The 22748-nt window shown below is 39.0% G+C and overlaps 1 protein-coding gene across 5 annotated transcripts in view; it reads right to left on the reverse strand.

The window, feature by feature from the left end:
* Positions 1–374: 374 nt before the first annotated feature.
* The window catches only part of PKIB (cAMP-dependent protein kinase inhibitor beta), a 51903-nt gene continuing 29529 nt past the window's right edge, over positions 375–22748 (reverse strand). For 2 of the 5 annotated variants that reach the window (XM_015858790.3, XM_015858791.2), the window contains exons 2-3: positions 5283–5466; positions 375–1256 (exon numbers count right to left, since the gene is read on the reverse strand). In XM_015858790.3, coding sequence (XP_015714276.1) covers positions 1171–1256; positions 5283–5439 — 243 coding nt within the window. In that variant the 5' untranslated portion in view covers positions 5440–5466 and the 3' untranslated portion in view covers positions 375–1170. Of the gene's footprint in view, positions 1257–5282; positions 5467–19305; positions 19679–22748 lie in introns of those variants that run through there. The other 3 variants (XM_032443732.2, XM_015858793.3, XM_015858792.3) reach the window with 3 other exon arrangements.

A 22748-nucleotide genomic window follows, 5' to 3' on the forward strand; every position in this document is an offset into this window, starting at 1 on the left:
TGGAGATACTTCCTCCATCTTGCCACAGTCCAGCAGAGAGACTGTATGGATGAAAAAAAGAATTTGATTGTCAGTACTGGTCAAGTCTCACAAAGTACATACAGCGGCAGCTGCTGCTCTAGACTGCAGCAAGGGTGTTTGTGCGCTAATCTCAGATTCCTACAGTGAAGGAATGCATGCTGGGTAGTTTCGGGAGAATGGCCTTCACCACACACACAAAAAAAATGCCTTTCAATAGATAAAACTCTTTGTAAAAATAACACTGGAACACTTTCATCAGCTGCAAACAATAAAGAGAAAATGAGATGCATTAACTATGTATTATGGGGTTTCGAGTCTTGTCATATAAAAGAAACATCAAGGATTCAACAGGAGACAGAAAATACGATAGCTATTTAATTTCCATAGTGAGATGAACAGTTTTAATCACTTACAAACATGGCTATTTGATTTCAGATACACATGAACAGCTACAGTATTAAGCCTGAAAACAGAAATGACAGAAATAGCAAGAATGCTAGAAGTGGGATAGGTGAGATGATCTGCCATAATCAAACAGAGTGTAAAGAGAGTTCAAAAACAAACACTGGTAGTTTAAGTGCTAAACAAAATGCTTTGAAGTTAGGAGAAAGAGAGAAAAAAAGGTTAGTTTTTCTATTTGTCACATCCATCTACTTATCCCTAATGAGAAAAAAATAATCTCTGAAGATATACTGCAGGTTGGGTCTGTAATATAATAAGTACTCATTATCTTAAGGTAGGGAGAGTGAATACACCTCTGTTTAAGAGAGAAAGAAGCTACTTTAGAAAATTAAGAAATAGGACTTTTATTTTAAAGCAATCATTACCTGGTACATCTGCTATCTATGATCATTAAAACTGTCAAAGAAGATTAGTTTGGATGAATAAAGTAACCATTAAAAGAAAAACCAAAGCAACAGAACAGATGCATTCTTTAGTTCTCTTCCCATTTGGATGTGTAGAACATTGTTTCTGAGGGACGACAGCAGAAAAAAAACAGTAGTTCCATGCTAAAGCCATCTAGATATAAGTGTGTCACAAAAGTCTTTCTTGTGCTGTTGCAGTTGCTACCACACTTCAAAATAGGTAACACAGGGAAACTCTGCAAAGTCTGTCGATAGGTTTCATCAGTCGAACAGTCCTTAGGTTTTAGGAATTGCTGCTCTTTCCCTCTGCTTCTTGACTTTCCAGCAAGGCTTTGGATGATGATACTTCTCCACCCTCTGCTCCTTCATCTAAAAAAACACAATCAAATATTTATACCACACATATTCTTACAGCTTTTTTGGTTACAGTGAAATATTTGGGTCTATCAATCACTTCTATTTGGATTGGCTCTTTATTACCAAGCTCCTGGGTGCTTTGGAAAGAGTGATAAAAGATAACCTGCACAGACATTGTCCAAAACCAATTTCCTGTTGGTGCCAATTTCCCTGCTCCTTGCACATTCTGTTCAATTTTAAGCATCAGATCAGACATTACTTTTTTTCTGAGTTGTCTTCAAAGTCAGGCTAGAATATAGCACTCCTCTGAGCACTGCTTGGATTCTGGTAGATAACATTACATTTTAGGAACATGCTCATTATTTGTCTGACCTTCTTTGCCAAGAAAAACTTAGCAGAATTCACCTTCTTTTCACAAGACAAGGGGATATAAATAAATAAATAAATAAATAAATAAATAAAATTCTGATTTTGAAGTTCACACCTTCACAGATTAGAATGGAATGATTACATGACTAGTAGAAATAAAAGCACACCAGCAGAACTGATGTCATCATTAGTCAATGATGGTCATAGTCATCATTAGATAATTGGAATTCTTCTCTGTCTCTTTTGAAGCCCATGTTCTCTCACTGAGAAATGAGAACTCCTCTTGCATTGATTTCCTTGTAAAGCACAGTTATTTTCACAGTATCTTCAAGTCTCACATGGCATTAACAATGGTAACAAAACAGTATGTAGACAGACCGTAGCTTCTGTGAATCTGGTTGTATAATCTTCCAACTTTTATCTGATTTCACAATCATAATCTAAGAGGAGAAGTTTCAGGAATTACCCTGGAGATTCTATGATTCTATGACTATATGATTGTTTAATATGGTTCTACTATGGCTTCCCATCAGACTTCCTTTGGGAAGTATCAACTTTCCAAAACTAACACATCAGCAGAGGTAGGTAGGGTACAGATAGCCTTCCTGTCAGAGTCAGGCTCTGTGAAAAATAGCTGATGCCAAATCCTCTCCACAGAATCACAGAATGAATCACAGAATCACAGAATGACCCAGGTTGGAAGGGACCTCAAAGATCATGTAGTTCCAACCCCCCTGCCTGGCAGGGCCACCAAACATACACATTTACTAGATCAGGTTGCCCAGGGCACCATCCAACCTGGCCTTGTACACCTCCAAGGACGGGGCATCCACAACCTCCCTGGGCAGCCTGTTCCAGGGCCTAACCACTCCTAGTAAAGAACTTCCCCCTGACATCCAACCTAAATCTTCCCTCCTTCAACTTGGATCAATTTCCCCTAGTCCTGCTATTGTCAGCCCTCTCCAATTCATTTCAAGGTGAATATTAATTTAATGCAATGTCCAGAGTGCACAGGAATTTGTATCACACAGCAAGGGTCCTTGTATTTTCATAAAGAATATATGCAAAATCTCTTTTATCTTTGAAACCAGACAGACAGTATTAGCACATCCTGTTTCTGACCTTTCACTCTGACAGCAAGTGACAGCTTTTTAGAAGGAAAGGAAATGTATGATCCAATGAGCATTAGCTAAATGTGAAGCAAGATGGAGAGCCCTCCTCACCATTCCCCACAGTCTTCACTGAATCTTTCAGATTGCCAGAAAAAAATAGGGCACGCTTTATATAGCCACATGTTCTATCTTCTCTGCTTTTCTCATTTATCCAACCTCTTTGTTCTGATCTGGCACTGGCTTTCATTTTAACAGCTGATTGCTAAAGCCAGAGACAAGCAAGCTTTGTCCATTAAAGCCCCAAATGTATCACAAACAATTTCCCAGTCACAGCATTTGAACTTGTAAACTTTCTTCTCATTTTGTTGACTTTCCCTCAGTTTTGCTTGCTGCCTGATTTGAAGTTTAACTGACAAGAAAATGAGGCTGCAATTCCCATTTTGATACTTGTGGAATTCCCAGTTCACAAAAGCACCCTAGCAGTGCCCACTAGTCACAGCATGTTTAGCTGTATCCTGTGTTCACTTATTATCATGACTGCAAACCACTGATAACAGCAATTACTCCTTCTGGGCATGCTCTGGTGCAGGTATGTGCCAATGAAAAAAGCAAAGGATAATCCCATGCTCTGAATTGTTCTTCAAATCTCCTTTTGTTTGTAAGAAAGCACTGGTACATTCTGCTCAAACTAATGCAGCTGCGTTTCATTTCTTCTTAATGCACTTGGATGGGCACCAGAAGAGGATTACTCTGTCTGGAGTACTTCTATTATCTTGTGCTGTAACATTTCTTTTAATACAATGCTCACTCTTTCATGTTTACTTTTATGCAGTAAAAAAAAATAAATATATCAGAGAGAAATTTTCCACGCCTTTAAAAGTATATTATTTCCAACTACTACATTTCCCAGAGTCCAAAATGAAACAAACATGAGGAACTTATCTATAGCTGTTGTATTTTTTGAGCTTTGTTTAACATGGTTTTATGTATGCCCCTCAAGGCTCAGTGCTCTAAGCAATACAAAGGTTAGTTATTCATATCATAGCAATGAATATCCCAATGGGTTGGACTTCTCAGTCCAAGAGCTTTACTTCCACAGCGTCAAATTCCCACCTGCCCCCTCTTTGACAAGGGAAACAGTTCCCTCCTGCAGGAATGTGGCTTCTGTTCACTGTGTGCAGTGGTGCCAAGTGGAAGAGCTTTTTGGGATTAAAAAGAACATATTTGAAAATGAAAGCATTAAATGTTAATTGCCTGTCTATACTTTGGAATGGATTTTCTGCGCTGCAGTCACATACACCAGAAAGAGAACATCTGCAAGGACATCTCAAATTCAAGGAGTTTGAACTGCATCTCATCTGTTGTTACTGTGCTGCGTAACCTTGTATGTGCTCTTAACACAGCGCCCTTCCATCTGCTTTTCCAGATTCCCCCAGTTCTCCTCAGTACTGCCTGTCAGCCTAAGTATATATAACTGTCCTTGCTGGCTTTCATTTTTTTTCCTGTCCTCTTCATGAATCCTTCATGAAGCCTTTCCTTTTGTAAAAGTAATGCGTGCTTCCAGCATATAATTGTTTTCCCTCCCCTCCCTAGTTTCAAGCGAGGAGGCTGTGATCCAGTCTCTCTCTCATTCTGCCTGGAAATGATGTCTCTACCCACCCTCTTCTTCACCACCAGAAGTCCTTCAACAGGTCCCAGATGGGCTTGCATTACAAAAGCCCAAATACATGAATATAAATGAAATGATCAATGGAAGGACAATTTGTAATCAAAGAATTTCCCACAATTTTATGGTGCTTTAGGAGGATGCAAATTCAACATTGCTTCAAGTAATACAGAAGCAGATTAAACACATTTTGAGCTTGAGAATCTTTCTTGTAACCTATTCCAGATGGAATTCATGAGGCCTCCACCCTTCAGCACAGGCTTGCCTCCTACTCTGCTGCCTGCACACCACTACTGCTGATGGAAGTGGGACCAGCATGGCAGCAGCAGGCATGAGATGAAAACCATTATTCCAAATCAAGATTTTAAATCTAGGAGCAACCCATGCTCAGCAGCAACCTATAAGTCTCACTTCACTGGCATCAGAAATGCAACACTGATCTCAGACAGCAAAGTCTAAAGCTTAGCAGGAGGACTTAGCACTCTTAAGTTTTATCTCCAAGTTAGAATGATAGCTGTAATTGGATCAACAGCACAGCTTACTGACTAGTGCGAAGCTACCCTTGGGCAGGAGGAGACTCTAATTAATAGCTGGCATGGTAGTTTGCCAAGCTGTCCAGCAATGTAACTGTGGTTCGTCTTCTTTATGTGAACCAGCATTCAGTTCCCAGCACCCTTCCCCAGACTGCTGCAGTGAGTCTGTGGGTGGGTATGGCAGACTCAGTCTGGGTTAAAATTAACTTGTTAGGAGTACAAAACTGCTTTGGAAGGCTGAACTTAAACCTGAATGAAGAAAGAGCTATTCATATTGACATCAAAATTACATGATGCCAGAAGTTTTAAGGAGAAAGCAAAGGATGGCTACGTGCAAATGCCTGCTTCTGGAACATACAGGTGCTACCTTCTGAAACGGACAGCTCGGCCAGTTTGTGTGGCAAGTCTGAGGTCCCAGCACCAGCAGGAGAGCCCAGGATGTCAGGTAAGGCATTCCGGCGGCCTGCCCGGCCCGATGCTGCAAAGTCTGTCACCAGGGGCTCCACATCAGTCATTGCTGACTCTTTTCCTCATAGCAGCATCTGCAGGTAGAATAAATAGAAGAAAACATCTGTAGCCTGGAATCAGAACAGGAAACAGATCTGCTTCTGCAATGTGGACGCTAATCACCAGATCAACACAACAGCCACAGGCCTTGTTTGCCCCAGTGGGTCTTTTCGTAGTAAAGCCACATACTTCAATGTTGGGTGCTAAAGCCTTAGAGAAGAACCTCTGTGTCTTATGTTGCCATTCGCGCACCTCAAGAGCATAACAAGCAGTTGTGTACCTACAGGAAACCTGTAGATAAGGTCAGCAACAGACTGTTCTGCCAGCCACTTGTGTGGCTTCTTAGGACCTGAGCGTTGCTTTTAAGTGGTTTTTGCCACACTGCCATGGGGAAGGGAACTGAAACTCTGTTTAGTCATACTGTCTCCATGAACCACTGGGTTTTCTTTATTAGGAATCTTGTTTGGACTCTTATTTAGGATGTTGTTACAACAAATTCCTTTCACAGGGAGTAAATTGTATAAAAAGACCTCTCAACAAGCTAAAAATAAAAAACTGCAAAAAATTTCTTTAGCCTGCAAATACCAAACAACTCGCTTTCCTTTGCTCCTACAGAAATAGCTAGTTTGGTTTAACTTCAGCTCATGCACGTGCCTTTACTGAATAAATAATTGAATCCTGTGCTTAACAGAATCAATGGTGCTCAGTTTCCTCAGAGCTCATGGAATTGAATGTGAAAATTCCTGTTGATGAAAATGGGCTTTGGTTCAGGCATAGACATATGTGAAGGATCACACCTCAGGGCAGCAGCTTAAGTGAGAGCACTTAGAGCAGAAGGCAGAGACTTCATTGCATGTAGCATGCAAGGACAGTTTGTGAAAGCTTCCATTACCTACTGTTTTATTAAGTATCACAAAAGGCTACCATACCATAATTGTACATGATAATTTCCATTAATTAACAGAGCATTTCCTAATAATTTGCCATTAATTGTTCAATCAAAACCAATACTTGCTCAAATAAGTGCAGTTCTGTGTAGAGTGCAACAGGAATATTGTCTCTTAGTGTAGCTATGGTCAGTACATTATGTAGGAAAGTATACAGATGGGGTTGGAGACCCATTTGATGGAAGACTACCAGCTTGACTGATGACTACCTGTATTTAGAATAAAAATCAGATAAGCAAAGTCCCATTTTTACTGTTCTTCACGTAATAAGCAGAGCATCATAATCACCATTCTTAGTTTCTCCTAGGGTTGGGAATTATTGGTACTCTCCTTTCATGGACAGAAAAACTGAGACTGACCTCTAAATCAAACACAACCTGTTCTGATGTGCAAGAAGGGAGCAGCAGTACTTCGATTACTGACGCTGCCCTTGTGTATCAACAAAAAAGAGTGTTTCCCTTTTCTCCCTCAAACTTCATGTGTACTCCAACTATAAGAATAAATATTCGTAACTATCTCTATATCTTTGAATACTCTGTAATAAAATAAATTAATCCTTCTTGGCAGGAAATGATGACATGAGTAAAATCTGCACACCTGAAAGATGACTTGAACTAGAAAATAAATCACTTTCTTTAAAGGAAGTCAGTGATTAAAGGTTCTGACCTTGAGTTTTTGAAGTTCCCATCTTATGTGAAAACAGGCAAATCAAGTCCAAATGAATCCTTTCCATAAGTAGCAAAAATACAGAAGCAATACAAAAATTTGAGCATCCAATGTTGACAAAATGTACAAGATATATGTATCACAATTCTGATTTAGACACAGCATTATACTGTGCATTCACTAAAATTGATAAGCTCGACACTTTACAAGAAATATCAAAATAAGGAGAACTAATCTAAAGTCACAGATATAGTCTCATGTTTTTTGGGGTTTTTTTTGTGAGTGTTAACTTACAACTTAACTGTAGGTGTCTAAAATATATTTCTCCATGGTTGCAAGACAATGTAAATTACACTTCAGAACAATAAACACTCAGCATCTTCCTTTGCTGGATAAGGCTTTCAAGCTTTGTTCCCAGTGATAAAATACCAGCATGGCTTGCACATTCAGTTCAGACAATGTAGTTGATAGAACAACACATTTCTGAGTTGACTGCTACTCATTTAAAGAGCTACAGACTGACATTAGTGTTACAACACAGCAAAGGTCTTCTCAAGCCTGTCTTGTGGTTGTTTTTTTCCCTTTTTCCTCCATTTTCCTCGCAGGCTCTCTCTTTCTCCCTGATGTAATCTCCCTCCAATGCATAACACAAGGCAAAGATGATGGAGGACACAGTCTGACTTGCTTCCTTATACATGAATTTTGATTTATGTACTTGATTTAAAAAGCATGCAGAGACAAATCTTGGAACAGCTGTTGGGCAGAAAATCAGCCCATCATTATCTGTCAGACTGGTGGGAATAATTCAAATGTAGCTATCTAAAAATAATAGAAGTGTGCTGTCTTCTGATTAGCAGTTACCATTAAGGGTGAAGGATTCACCTTCACTTTTTTTGTACCAAATTTCAGGTATCAGAGATAAGGAGAAGGCTGAGTTCAAATGCTAAGGGCTACTCCCTAAGCTAGCACACTTCTAAATTCTAAATTGGACAGGAAAGGTCTGAACACAGGACATTGTACAAGTATGATCCAAAGATGAGGGACTACTCCAGTAGGCTTATAATTGATTATCTAAACCAAAACTTCAATTTATGTTCATTTAAATCAAAACGTAACTCCAAACGTTCAACAGACCATAGTCAAAATAGCTTTCTACTGTACTATAGCCAAATGCCATTTCTTTCTTTAGTGTTCTAAGAAATTTGTTCAGTTTCATTCTGCTGCTGTCTTATGGTAATTTAGTTTCTCTGCTCTTCATCTGCTTCTAGCTTTAATTTTTTTTAATATTTCCCTCAGTAACTACCTTTTTGAGGCAGGTATCTTCTAACATGTGTTATGTGTAGCACTTTTCTTACTTCCTCACAGGGTAAATAATAATCACAGTGTTCAAGGCTGCAATTTTTCCCAGTGCCATTCCTCCTCCTGCTGGCAACATCTCCTGCAGCTTCATTGCACTCATTTTTCTGTACTCTTACCCACGATAAATATACACATATTTTGCCAATGCCAGCGTGCAGTTGCTTCTCTCAGCTTCTACATTATTGTCATGTTCCTCCCATGTCATCACTCATTACACTATTGGCACACAGCTGTAAAAGAAGAGTGACAGACTGCTGGAGCAGAAGATTGTCTGCTTCCCTGCCTCTCTTGTTTAACCACAGCAAGACCCACGTGGTCCAGACACAGAAAGGCACTGAATAGGATGTGAATCACACAGGGAATGTGGCTGTTCACAAAGGGTCAACAGGAGGAAGGCAGCTGGACTCCCAAAAAAGCTCTCTTACTTAAACTACAGACCAAGGGTTTTGACTGTCATGATAAATTACAAGTATTCCACCAGTACTCCATGGCACCAGATTAACTTTGCTTATTTTTACTGGGCCATGACACCATGCTAAGGGTTTTTCAGGAGTGAGGAGTTAACCTTCTCCAATAGCCCTTCAAAATGCCTGCAGGACCACACAGATGCACAGCTGATCTGGTGTACAAGGGGGTAGGAAGCAGTCTGCCTGTGCAAACTGGCTACCAACAGAAGAAAATATTGATAAGCAAATCTATCAGACATTCAAGTGTCCTCAAAGAAAACTACCAGCATGTTTTTGTCTATGTGAGACGGTCTGTTAATCTTCGAGTCTTCCTTTGTCAGCAGCATTGTCTGCCTCCTGAGGGACAAGTCACAGAAGCTGTTGAGAATTTGTTTAAATAAATGACAAAGGGAAAGACAAAATACTTCTCCTGAAACAATTCATGTTGAGGATCAAGGGAGAAATGCTTTACAGTGCTCAACTGTAACAGGTGCTACGATCGATGGTCAATGTCAGTGCTCTCTCTTCTTCATCCTCTGCTAGGAAGTAGATAAATCACCACCATACATGTTTGTGAAGGATCTTTTTCTCTCTGATCTTTTCACTGTCTTACACAGATTTAAAATACTGGTTTCATTCTCTCTAGGAGGACAAACTATTCCTCAGGAAATGTCAAGATGTTCCTGACACTGGTGCTGTTGGAGCCCTGCACAGGAGGCTGAACAACAAAACAAATCACTCTTTGCCACTCAGACACACTTTTCTCCTTTTGGAAACTCCTCTCTTAGATCTCTGTCTTTGTCTGCAGTATCGAACAGAGTGGTGCACTCCCCATTTGAATGACCATTGCTGAGAACAGACTGGAAAAAATGAAAAACTCTCAGAAGCACCTGCAAAACACAGTAGTCTTGTAATACTGCTAGAGCTGGATTGATCTATTTTGTGTCTTGATGAACACATGCTCTAAGACGCATTTCAGTATCCTGTGTTTATTTTTTTGCTTTAAGTAGTAAGAGTGTTCTTCAAGCACCCTTTCCCTCAAGGTCTGTAGCTTCAGAAGTGTTTCAGCAAGGAGAACAGAAAACTGAATAGAATGAAGTACTTCTCACTGTACAACTCAAATAAAAACCACTTGCTATGCAACTGCCATGCTTTCACATCCTCCTCTGGTGCTGCTGCATCATGGCGACTTTGTTGCTTTCCTCAAAAAATCAGAATGTTCTCATGCGAGCTAATGTAATCCTCATGCTTACTGCTGAGGTAGTACTGGGCCAAAGAAAGGGAGAAAATTAGGAACAGTCATGATTTTAATGAAAACAACCCAGAGATTATGACAATGACTAACAGTAGCCTGCCCTGCTACATAACATTTTTTTTTGTGAGAAGACCTCCGTTTCATGTTTTTCCCCACCAATTAACTTTATAACATATATGTATGCCTAGAGCTAGGAGACCACATGCATAGCATCTCACTGTCAACACCAGAAGTCTTTACTGTTTTGGGCTCACGGATTTCTTAAATGGCAAGGTGAAAAAATATATAGATAAACATACAAAAGTTAAAAACAAAGCACTCAGAAGTAAATTCTTTAGCTTTCAGATTTTTTAATATATCACTGAAGTTGAAACAAATTCATTTTATTTTCCACAATAGAAATAAGATTTGGCCTTCTAGTACCTTTCAGGTATTTCAGGGCATCTCCAGCTCAAGTTCTCTCAAAAAATTTGTAAGCTGTTTTTCCATTCAAGGAAAATACATTATTTCCTGTATCAATGAATCTACAGTGTAGAAACATTCCCGAGTCCTTCTGCATCTTACATCTCAGCTGGGGGCCCATAAATCATATGACATTCCCAGGATAACCATTTGAAGGCTTGGTATGTTGTATAACAGGTTTTCATTCAGGGTTCCTGGCAATGTACACAGCTGGACATGCAGCTGTGGTTTTCTATTTTCCGCTCTGGGTATGTGACCTACCCTTCCTCCTTGTGCCAGTGCAGTGTCCTCCCATAATGTACAAAAGTGCATCTCAGATGAGATTTTCAGAAATTTTTATCACTTACTCCCAAACCAATCAGCCCAAAATACCAACATTACACCATTCCTTCACTTCCTTCCTTGGTGCTCTCAGAAGCACTGAGTCAGACCCTAGGATCTTGATCATACTTTCAGGAGCTCATCAGCTGAGGGTACAGAATTTGAAAGCTTAGCCAAAGCTGTAGGATAAAGAGAGGAGCTGACAGTTTTTACCCCTTGGTAACATTTCTAGATATATCTCATCTGTGTTTTCATTAGAAATGGCTCAATATGGAGAATTAATTTTGTTAAGTACAAAGGACCATCACAAACATCTTCTGTCCAAACACAAAGTATTATTCTTAACCTCTACTTCCTCTTGTACACAATACCTAAAAATCATCTACATGCACTTGCATAGGTATAGCAGTTGAAAGGACTGGAGTAAGACAGAATGCCAACATTACAAGGCATACATGGTATGACATCCCTTTTTATACAAATTAAATGAGATGGAACAGTGACACATCATTGACAGCTTTCTTATTCTTCATATTGGTACTTTTGACTGGATTTTCTGACCATTTCCACATAGCCAATATTACAGAAAAGAGAGAAAAAGCTACTCAACTTTTCAGTTACTTTGCTTTTGTACTTCTGTACTATGGTAAGGTTCACCTTCCGCAAAGCCATACAGAGTAGAACAGGCTTACTGTGAGCTGTGTTATATGCTGGGTATGCATGGTGCTCTGATATGCAGAAAAACAACTTACAAGACTAATAATATCACTAAGTAACAGTACAAATATCCTGTTATGAAAGAAAATAAGGAATAAAGAGGAATGATACTGACAACCTAATCAGAAGTTCTCAACAGCAAGCAATAAATGAAGTGACATTAGCTGAAGGCAGTCAATACCAAACAAGAGAGCCTGGTAGCCTCGTTTTGTTGCTATAAGCATGCGCGCATCATACTTTTTCTCCACATTCTCCCATCATTTTGTTCCCCAGCCTTTGAACTATGAATTCTTGGGGAGAGAATCCAAGAAGCTTTTCCCTCTGCTTTGATAGCTGTGGCCCCAGAGTCCCAGGGACACTTCCTAAGCACACACAAATGCATAGCTATATAAGCCAACACACGTGTATGTCAGTACTGTACTCTTTATGAGAGCCAGCGAGTGATTTGGTTCTCAGCTTGCTCTGCCCATGGAAGAAAACTGCTTCTACAAAGCCACTCAGAGTAGCTGAAGCAGCACAGAAAGCGAAAGACAGGAGCACAGGAATGACAAAGAAAGAGGAGACTATAGCTGTGTTTGTACATTGGGAGAGGCAAACTGAAGAGACAAGAATGGAGATATCTGAAAAATTACCGAAGACAGATGAAATCATGTATTTAGGAGCTCATCTGGATAGCAAGTTGCATGCTGGCAGGAGCAGGAACATCTGGGGAGCTTTTCAGAAGACCAACTCCATCAGAGGATGTACACAGACAGCAGAGCCTACAGATTAGCAGCAAACTAGATAGGTAGCAGTAAAGCAGGCATGTATTTGCTTAGAAGATTATATGGGCATTTTTCTCAATATACCCACATACAGAAAACCTGAAGAGTCCATGCAAGAAAGAAGAGTTTACTTAACTACAGGTTTCTAAATTTGATTTTGAGGAGCATAAATAACTGTTAACATGACACGTGATAGAACAGTTTGTTAACCTACAACGTAGTATCGGTGATGGCCTCCACCAACTGACATTGTGTGAACCTCTCAAAAGAACAAGTAGCTGCAGCAGCTCCCTACTAGGGAGGAAGGTCCCACGTCCCACTCTATTCTATGTTCAGACCTTCAGAGGAACTCTGGGAAGCAGAAGCAGGTTTTGTGAAACTCAGTGCTTCTCTCCAGTTAGACATTAGGTAGTGAGAAAGGAATAATGTGCGAATAGCAGCAGGTACCTGGCTCAGTCCCTAGGATTTTGAACACATAACAATTTCAATTAAAAAGCAAACACAGGATCTCAGAAGCATTTTATGATTTTATTTATGCAAATGAAAGCTGACATTTGGTTTTATTATTTTTGTCATGGTTAGGTAACATTTCATAATTATATTTAAAAACATATTAATCATTATATATTTGTATGATTCTTCCTCCTTTGAACCTACTAGTTCTATCTTTTAGCTTTTTGAACAACAAATATTTGAAGTACTGACTTTATTGGTTTGTGAGCACTTTATAAAACTACACAAGGCTATGTTTTGTCCTTTGTTACTGCAGTGAAACTCAGGGAAATTCCAATAAATAGATCTATACTGGCTTACAAGACAAGCTATGTACATTAGTAAAGCACTTTCCCATATAGGCAGTGCCAGACCCAACCTCAGATTGAACCTGTAAAACAATGTACCCTATGTACGTCTGGACTTGTTCTCTTTTCAGGGTCAATTGCACCTCACTGATGTGGAAACACTTGTGTTTAGCCAGTTTTGCAATTGCATCCCATTATGCTTCTTTGCCTAAAGATAGGAGAGGATACACTTCCTTGGGATGCTGTGTATAATTGATGCCTGCTGGATGTTTTGGAAGAGCTGAAATGTACTGAAATCCAAGCACCAACTCATCCCCTTAAGCTCGAGAATAACTCCCATTTTAGGGTTTTTTTTTCTGTATTCTAACCTCATATTGCCAAACACACAAGAAGCCACTGTTTCCAGACAAACAATATCAGTATTTCCAGACCAATAATTACTCACAGCAGTTTTTTGTTTTGTTTTCTAAAGGAAAAAATGAAAAACCTGATGGGATATTTAGCATTTCTTTGCTAATTGCTCATACAGGTCTGAATACAGCATTTAAAGCCAAACCAGCTTAACCCTCAACTCCTTATCAGGTAATCAAAGTACTAAGGTAATACCTAAGTACTAAAAGCTAGTTTTGTTTTTTTTTTTAACAGCAAACTGCAATAAAACCTGCTTGTTATTTTCATGAAGAAGTTTATAAATCTAACACTGGTCAAGTATTTTATTTGACCAGCTTCTTTAAAAACCAGATTGCAAGGCAAAGCTAATGAGAACTTCAGATAGTTCACTAGTGGTTATTGTTGATGCTAGCACTTACTCCACTCCATTCACAAAAATATCAGTTCAGTAGCTGTTTGGATGTTTGAGTGAAATGCTGGGGTGATGGTGCCAAGACATGGCTCTCAGGGTTTCCATCAATTCAAGTTCTTTGGTTTCACCATGAAGCTCTGAATAACTATTTTCCCTATAGTTTATTCTGTCTCTCAGTTGCTTCTTCTACCCACAAATGACCTGGTTTTCCTGAAATATTCTTCTAGCTTACCCACAAATGCTTCTGGAAATCCAAACCAGAATACTGCATTTGGCATTCTTCAGTGGATAGGATGTTGGAAAGCAAAATGCGTTTGCTCAACTCAGTGTTTAGTTAGGAAATAAAATATTATTTTATTAGCTCAATGCTAGTGAAAGGCCTTTGACTTTATAAATATGAGCAAGCTATTTTAGGATAATTCTATAACACCATCTCACTTTGAAGGAGAACTAGTATACCCAAAAGTTTTTCCAAAGACATTTACCTAACTAATAAAAACTTAGTCTCAACCACATCCTTCCCATCACAGATGCTGGGAAGAAAATCACTTTCGTTCAGTCTGCCCTCAGAAAAAGATGAGGCAATGGAGGCTGCTGTTTTTAACAGTAATCTGAGGGCTTCCAAGTGAGCCCTGGAAGAAAACAACCACTTGATAGGTGAAATCTAACGTAAACAGAACAAAGATAACTCTGACCTGCAAGTCATCCTGATGCACTGAAGCCTCCTACTACTCAACAACCCAATGGTTTTCATGTTCACAGAGATGGGAAGTCAATAGAACATAATGCTACATTTTGAGAATCTGTGTTATGCTGTATTTCTGTATTTTCTTCTGAAACTCAATTTTAAATCTAGATCCTCATTTCCCTCTTTTTCCCTTGCTCTGTATGTTGCATTTCCATTTTCCTTATGCTTTAGCATATATTTTACTTCATATATAATATTTCTTCAGTATCAAATGAATATTTATTCATTTTAATTTCACTTTACAGCATACATCATGCTTAATACAATTCGACTCAGGTCATATCCTCTACAGCGTACGTATTCAGTCTTGGTAGTAGTCCTGTTTACTGATTTCAATGAAATTAAAGATAGAAAGCATCTGTTTCATCCTATGGTGACTCACCAAGAAAATAAACTGAATTCTGAGAAATATGTCTGCCTTTAGCTTTATCACTTAAGTTAAACAATGGGCTTGATTCATAAGACTTCCCAATTATATTCACCGAATACTTCAGCTTGCAGATTAAAATTAAAATAAAAATCAATTACAACTCACTGAAACATATTCTGATAGTCTACATTTTAAACAGCTTAATCCTGCAGTTAGTTATGCATGTACTTAGTTTTATCTAATTGGTAGGCTATTTCTCTTTCCATTTAAATTTGATAATATAGAAAGGAGACAGCAAGTTGAATATGAGCCAGCAGTGTGCCCTGGCAACCCAAAGGGACAGTTGTACCCTGGGGTGCCAATGGACAAGGGGAGGGGTTGTCCCCTCTGGCCTGCAGTGTGCGGCCTCACCTCCAGCACTGGGTGCAGGTTTGGGTGCCACAACATAAGGACATAAAACTATCAGATAGCATCCAAAGGAGACCATGAAGATGGAGAAGGGTCTAGAGGAGAAAATGTATGGGGAACAGCTGAGATGCCTTGATTTGCTCAGCCCAGAGCAGAGGAGACTGAGGGGAAACCTCATGGTGATTGCAGCTCCTCAGAGGGAGTGGAGAGGTGGTGCTGAGCTCTGCTCTCTGGTGATAATGACAAGAACCAAGGGAACAGCGTGGAGCTGTGTCAGGGAGCTTCAGGTTGATGGTTAGAAAAGGTTCTACACCAGATGGTGGTCAGGCACTAGAACAGGCTCCGCAGGGCAGCGAGCACAGCTCCAGGTGCCAGGGCTCAAGGAGGGTTCAGACATAGGGTTTGAATTTCAGGCAGTCCTGTGTGGAGCCTGTGTTGGACTCAATGACCCTTGTGGTCCATTCCAACTCAGTATGTTCTACTGTGAGACTGATGTGGGAATATACCCTCTCACACTCAACAACACATCACAAGGTGGGATTTGTCCAGCTCTGGTTTGTGGAGACAACACTCATCTCCATAGGATTAGATACCCGCCTGTACAGCCTTTTGGTGATTTGTCTACACCGTGATGTCCATGGCTGAGGCAATGGTCAGAAACTTTTGAGAGCTGTGTGTGCATACGGGCACAGAAGCTCAAAATGTGACAAGTCTCAGATTTACTCATCTGTGAGAAAAGTCTGAGACTGTAGTAAAAGCTTGCCTAAGTCTTCCACAGGATGGTGACACAAATACTTGAGAGGATCTTTTCCCTAAATTTCCTGGGAATAAACCAGCTCCAGCCTGCTGCACTGAGTACCTCTGCTGAAATGGAATTTCAAATTATTGGAAAAAAAAACCAAAAACCCTGAAACCACCGTTTCTTGAGGACTAGTGATGAAAACAAGTAGGCTGTACGATTAGACACAATAATCACTTTTTCTTGCAACTTGATCTGGATTAATATTACACTCGGGTGAAGGGTTTACTGTAGCACTCTACTTGCTTCTGCCTTCCTATTTTTAGATGGCTCCATTTTTTTTTTTTCCTTTCCACAGCTCTCCTGAAAGCAATCACAGCAATTTATGAACTCCCTGACTTTTATGCTATTTCAGAGTGTCTCCTTTCCCCAAGAGAATTGGCCTAATAGGTAAAATTCATACTAGTTATAAGGCTAAACAAGTCAGTGGAATTACACCTGGGATTCATTTGGTTTAATACTTTAGCCTTTCAATATACTTCCATTTTATGAAAGTATGAATCATCTCTGTTACCCTCCAGTGCCCTCAAACTAGGACATTAAACAGCCTTACTGTCTCAGACCTTCACAGTTACAGAGTAGCTCAGTGAAACAGACATATTTTGATCAAAATCTCAATAAAATATACTAAGGAAATGGTTTTATAGTCTCGCTGAGATTATTCAGTAATTGAGGAGAATTACTGTCTCTTTAAAAAAGAGCTCTAAAACCAAACCTTTACCAACAAATACTATGGTCTGCCTGTTGTTCAAGAATAAATACCAAACTGCCATTTCCAAGGCATGTACTGTGCTGGCAATCAGAAAACTTCCACACGATCAATTTAACATATTGTAAATTCATTCAATTAAAAATACCTCTAATCAAGACAGATCGCTCTCAAACAGCCTTTTTCATTTTAGTAAATTATCCTTTAGTAAACATGCCTAACTATAGAAAGACCTTTGTAACGAGCTTTAAATTCAAGCACCAAGCAAAAACACTTGTTAAGTCCCAAATCATAATGAGGCTGTGACAACAGCCAGTACAAATAGGACACTTAAAAGTCTGCAGTGAGAAAGTTAAAAAAAAAAAAGAGTGTGCTTTTATAAAGGAACTGAATCAAGCATGGCTATACCCTTAAGCTATTTCTAGCCAGAATGCAACCAAGCACGGAACTTTTATTTAACTTTCTTAATCTGCATGGGTTACAGATGCCTAAGGAAAAGTGGAGGGATGGAAACTACAACATAAAAAAGACAAGTCTTCTTCCTGTCTGTCATACAAATAACTTTAGTTTGCAAGCCTGCATTTTAGTTTACCTAAACAATTTAGTTTTAAAAGTTCAACCATCATCTTTCTTCTTTGCTTTGTCCTCATTCTTTTTAAATGTGACATTTTTGTCTGCTGTATTCTGAGTGAGAAATGGGTTTAATTTTGACATGCCAGACTGGAGATCTTCCCCACAAAGAAGTGTGGAAGGAACAAACAAGACCAGTCTGAGAATGATTTTTTCACTCAGTTTTGCTTCAGAGCAGAATTAGGTAGGATTTCCTACCATGCAAGAGGGAGTTAAACAGCAAGCAAAGCATCTGTGATCAACTGGAAAGCTGAACAATGAGTGCCTGAGAGAATCAGTTTTCAGTTGGCTACCGATTACTCTTCAGCGCTGGCATTTTGTAGCCATAAGGCTTTATGTTTAGCTGGAATACTGCCCTCATGAGCTACTGGGAAGATTTTGCAGTGTCCGCAGCAGTTGGCCTATGGGCATATGTATGTAACGTTGTGTGGGATCAAGAACTGCTGAATACTCATAAACAAACATTCCCCATCCACTAAGCCAGTGACCTTTTCTAAAATTTCTATATGGTCTCAACATATCCTTTTTTTTTATCTTTGTCAGCCTAATCACATTACAGTGTGACACCTGGCAGTGTAAATTAATCTTTGGTGGTTTTTTTTTGTTTGTTTGTTTAGTTTAGTTTTGTTTTTTTTCCAAGCAAATCCCTCAGAATTGGATTTTCCCCAATTTTGTCTTATGAAGCAGGCAGGGAGAGAAGTAGGAAAATAGACAGGCAATAGGGCTGAGCAACATTTATTTTTCCCAGACAGATTTAAACCAACACAAACACAGTCTTGGAGGATGCACACTAAAAGGACACGTTTTTTTCCCAGAAACACAGAGATTAATTGCATTGCTTGATGGAAGATCCAGGGGAGTTCTGTTTGCAGAAATACAGAGTTATGATTTTCAAAACAAAACCCTAGACATTATAATAACTGTGTTAGCATAACTGGGTCTCTGTTTAATGTTTTTCTAGCACACCAAACATTTACTTCTTGTTTTGCCCACTTCTCCATTAAGACTTCAGTTTTTGAAAAGACAAAAATAAGAAAGATGCTTGCTATGCTTTCCTGTTCAATGTATATCCTTAGAGACAGTGGATTCTGTTTTTCTAAACTCCAGAACACATTGGAGATGAGAGCTATAAACTTTAAAGGGAATCGGAGTGGAGAACTGCAGATGATGTGACTGCAGTCCAGTTTTTTCTCAGATGACCACCTGTTCTGGAAAAGATACAGAAGGCCACAGGGACCATGAGAAACATTTTAATTTGATTTTCTTTGCCATGTTTGTATAGGCCACTTTAAAGAAAGTAGTTGCAAGGTTTATTTTATTTTATTCATGAATATTTCTTTAAAAAAGAAGAAGAAATAATTCAGATTTTTCTTACTTGTAGATTTTCACTGAAGAGCCCTGTGTGCTGCACTTACTTTGAAATCACGGGTAATATTCTGTTATATTCTGATATTCTTGTAATATCAATTATCAAAACACTACGGATTTGTTCAGCAAAACAGGTTTAGGAGAAAGCTGCCAAAAAAGAAACCTCTGCAGATATCCTTCCACAGAAGGATAGGCTCATCCATTCTGAGGGATAAAAAAAAAATAAAAATAAAGATAAAAATAAAACAATAAAAATAAAAATAAATAAAAAAAATAAAAATAAAAATAAAAAATTGTTCCTACCGTGGAAGCTGTAATAGTCACCCCAAACTGGAAGCAGTCTCTCGAATTCACAAGGACTGTGTGGAGACCCAACAGTGGGGGCCTAAGCCAAGCAGCATTCTTTCTTCAGCTCAGAGTTACTTATGGTCAGTGCCCCATCTCAGGCTCCTCCTGGCTATAGGGCACTCCAAAAATCTGTCAGTGATACAGGTCTCTCAAGAGGACAGCCCTGACAGTCTGCATGTGAAGGGCCACACAAACAGAGGCTCTCTCCAGCTCTGCCTGATTAATCACTCTTCTTCTCTGAAGCAGGAAGAAATGCACCCACAATAAAATTGAACCCACTTCTTCACTTCTCAGGAGAGAACTCTGTAAAACACTGACACTAACAGGCAAAGAACAAAATGTGGGTGTAAATCTAGAGGCTTTTTTTTTTTTTTTTTTAAATCTAACCACATTCATTATTCCAAAGAAGGTACTTACTCTGATGTTTAAATGGAAGGCCTACAAAGACAAAGAAATCTTTGTTGCATGTATGTAAAAGCCAAGCGAGAAGGAAAACATCATCAAGGCTAAGAACTCTTACATTTAAGAGTTCTTTTTCTGTTTGCCTAACTTGTTAACAGCAACATGGAGACATGCACAGCTCTTTAACTAAAGCTTCTTAGAAACGGTGGACACTCACGAAGCCTCATAAAATAAGTGTTGTTGAGGTTTTTACACTAGTTTGCTTGTTTTGTTTGCTTTGATTTTGTGTTTATTAAATCCCTGCCTACAAGAGGTAGAGAATTTAAGTGGCAGAATATAGCAGATGAGAGCATATGGACAGCGAATTGAGAGCTCAAGGGATAGCAAAAAGGGGTTACTGAGTACCAAAGGTGCAACTAGAACATGATCTTAGTGTCTGACTTTCAACTGACTACAGCTTTCCAAGGGAAAGCTGAATTATTGCCAAAGGGGAAAGAAAACTTGAACATCTTTCAAATAAGTAAATAATATGTCCACATATAGGAGGAGCTTATGCCTTGCAGGTAGGCTTTATATCTTCAGCATTTTTATTTAGGGCATTTATGGTAGAAAAAATCAACTTTCTACACTCAGTCCTTAACAACAGTGTCTTAGAATGAGTTTTCCATCCTCTGGTAAAAGAGTGAAATTGTCTGCACAAGCTGTGCTGCTGCATTCACTCCAAAGGTAGTAATTACTGCCTAGATGCTACATAAGAAAGCAAGCTGTGTCTATTCAATGGCATCCCACTATCAGAAGTGATAATTCAGAAGCTGTCAATAGCCAGTCAAGATGACACTGTACCATAAAAATTGCTTTCACACTTATGAGATAAACAATACTTTCCCACCCAATTTGCGGCAAATGACTACTACAACAGATATTTCAGCACCTACACACTGTTTCACATCAGTCAAAAAAGCTACCTACAAAACACTGTTTTTCATCATAGTCACCACCTTTAGCTATGCATTTTCCCCAGTGATGAAGAAGAGCTTACCTGCCATGCTCATAAATATCTGCAGAAGAGGTGACTCACTGCCACTTTCACCACTGCTGAAAAGTACCACTCACTGCCTTATTGTGCTCAAATCCACACTTCAGTCTCCAGTACTCAGCAAGTGTCCATGAATGTCAACAGGTGCCATTTTTTTCCACACAGAGAAATTCAATGGTACACCTTTGCTTCCAACATGCTTCCATGTCAGATACCATTTTGTCAGACTGCCTTTCTACTGCCGTCTGTCACATGGCAGCAAGATGTAACAGAGTACTGATGGGAAGATTCAACCTCCACTGCCACACCACCAACATCTGCCTCTGATGTTGTGGGCCAGCGAGACAAAATATAAGGCACTACTTTTGGAGCATACGTCAGGTTAACTGAGATCAGGGTCATCCCACAGAATGTTCACATCAGCCAATTATTTAGTTACTAAAGGGAAAAGGGCTTGTATAAAATTGGGTATTTAAGTAGATGTCAGAGGAATTATAAAGTAAGCTAGCAGAAATAGAAATCAATTTGAATAGATTCACATTCCTTTTTTGCACTGTATCACCTTAGTCGTTATTACTGCCTGAAGCTCTGTACAAACACAGCACAAACCCCTGACCTTCCAAAGGTACTAGTTATAAAAAACAACTGTCCAGAAAGTTACTAGAATAGTAGTATGAAGATCAGCATTTTGAAGTAGATATGAGTTTGTTGTGGAGATTACTGTATTTCAAAATGATGCAGAATCACTTCTTGATCTGAATCTCAATATTTTTGTAACAGTAATTGCTACCATAAGAAAGCAAACATTTACATGAAAAAATTGCAGCCTTCCCTGCAGCCTTTAGCACATTTTAAATTAGTTTTCTTCTTGTGTTTGTCAATTATGCCTATCTTATTGGCTTTGCTCAATTAACATAATCCAGAAAACTTCAGTAATGTAACCATCCTTGGCCACATACAAGATATACTTTGTTGACTTTATAAATACAGATTTAAGTCAAAGCAAGAATGGAGTTATACTTAAGAAACAGGATCTGAAGGTAAAACGTTCTTTCATTCCAAATCTCTTCCTTTCCTGAATACTGAAAATCATGTTTTTACCTCAGTTGCTGCACTACTGGACAGACAGTGGGTACAGTCAGTGCTCTGAGCCACACCCTCAGCCTGAAATGCTTTCTTTGCACACATGCCCTTTCCAGTTTGACATTTTATTTTTTGATTTTAGCTGTTTTGTAGTTACCTAAGTTCTGAGCAGAGGAAGAAAACAGCACACATACATAAAAAATCTGTCAATGGGTTCTCTCTTTTCTGTTCCAAAGTTCAGAAGCATACATATCCTACATTTTCAAAGCTCTCCAGGACTTTCACCAGCTGAAGAGCAGATTCTTCTGAGCTGTAGCTGCAGCTTCTGAAACTGTGAGTCAGCATCAACACTTTTGGCAAGTGATTTGGTGCAAGATAAGCTATTCTTCATCTAACAGCTTCCTTACAAGTAGCAAGATGCTCTAATTAAAGTTCACTCATTACATATGTAGGGACAGATTATTTGCTGTAAACTTGGATAAACTTCATGGGTCTTCCAGTGCTCAGAGTAATTCGAATCTCCCACTCAACACGATGTTTGGGCTGCAAAAAGTCTATTCTGGCATATCATCATTCATTAAGAAAGAATTTTGCATTTCCATTTCAAGAAATTTATTTTACAAATTATACTGTTCAGACTTTTCCTTGCTGACTTTTTCTACAGTAAGAAGTTTGCTTGTTATTTTGTAAACAGATGAAGAAAGTTTAGAAAGTTTTCTCATCTTATGCTCAGTATGCTTGAGCATAATATCATTAAGCATAACATCATTAAGTCTGAACTAATGACCATATATCAACCAAGCTATTCTTTACAAAATCTTTAAATAAATCCAAATTAGACCATGAGAATTTTTTGTTTATGTTCAGAATGCTCTTA

Source organism: Coturnix japonica, chromosome 3 (assembly GCF_054131305.1).
Source record: "Coturnix japonica strain WE chromosome 3, WE-NBRP24, whole genome shotgun sequence".
Taxonomy (NCBI): domain Eukaryota; kingdom Metazoa; phylum Chordata; class Aves; order Galliformes; family Phasianidae; genus Coturnix; species Coturnix japonica.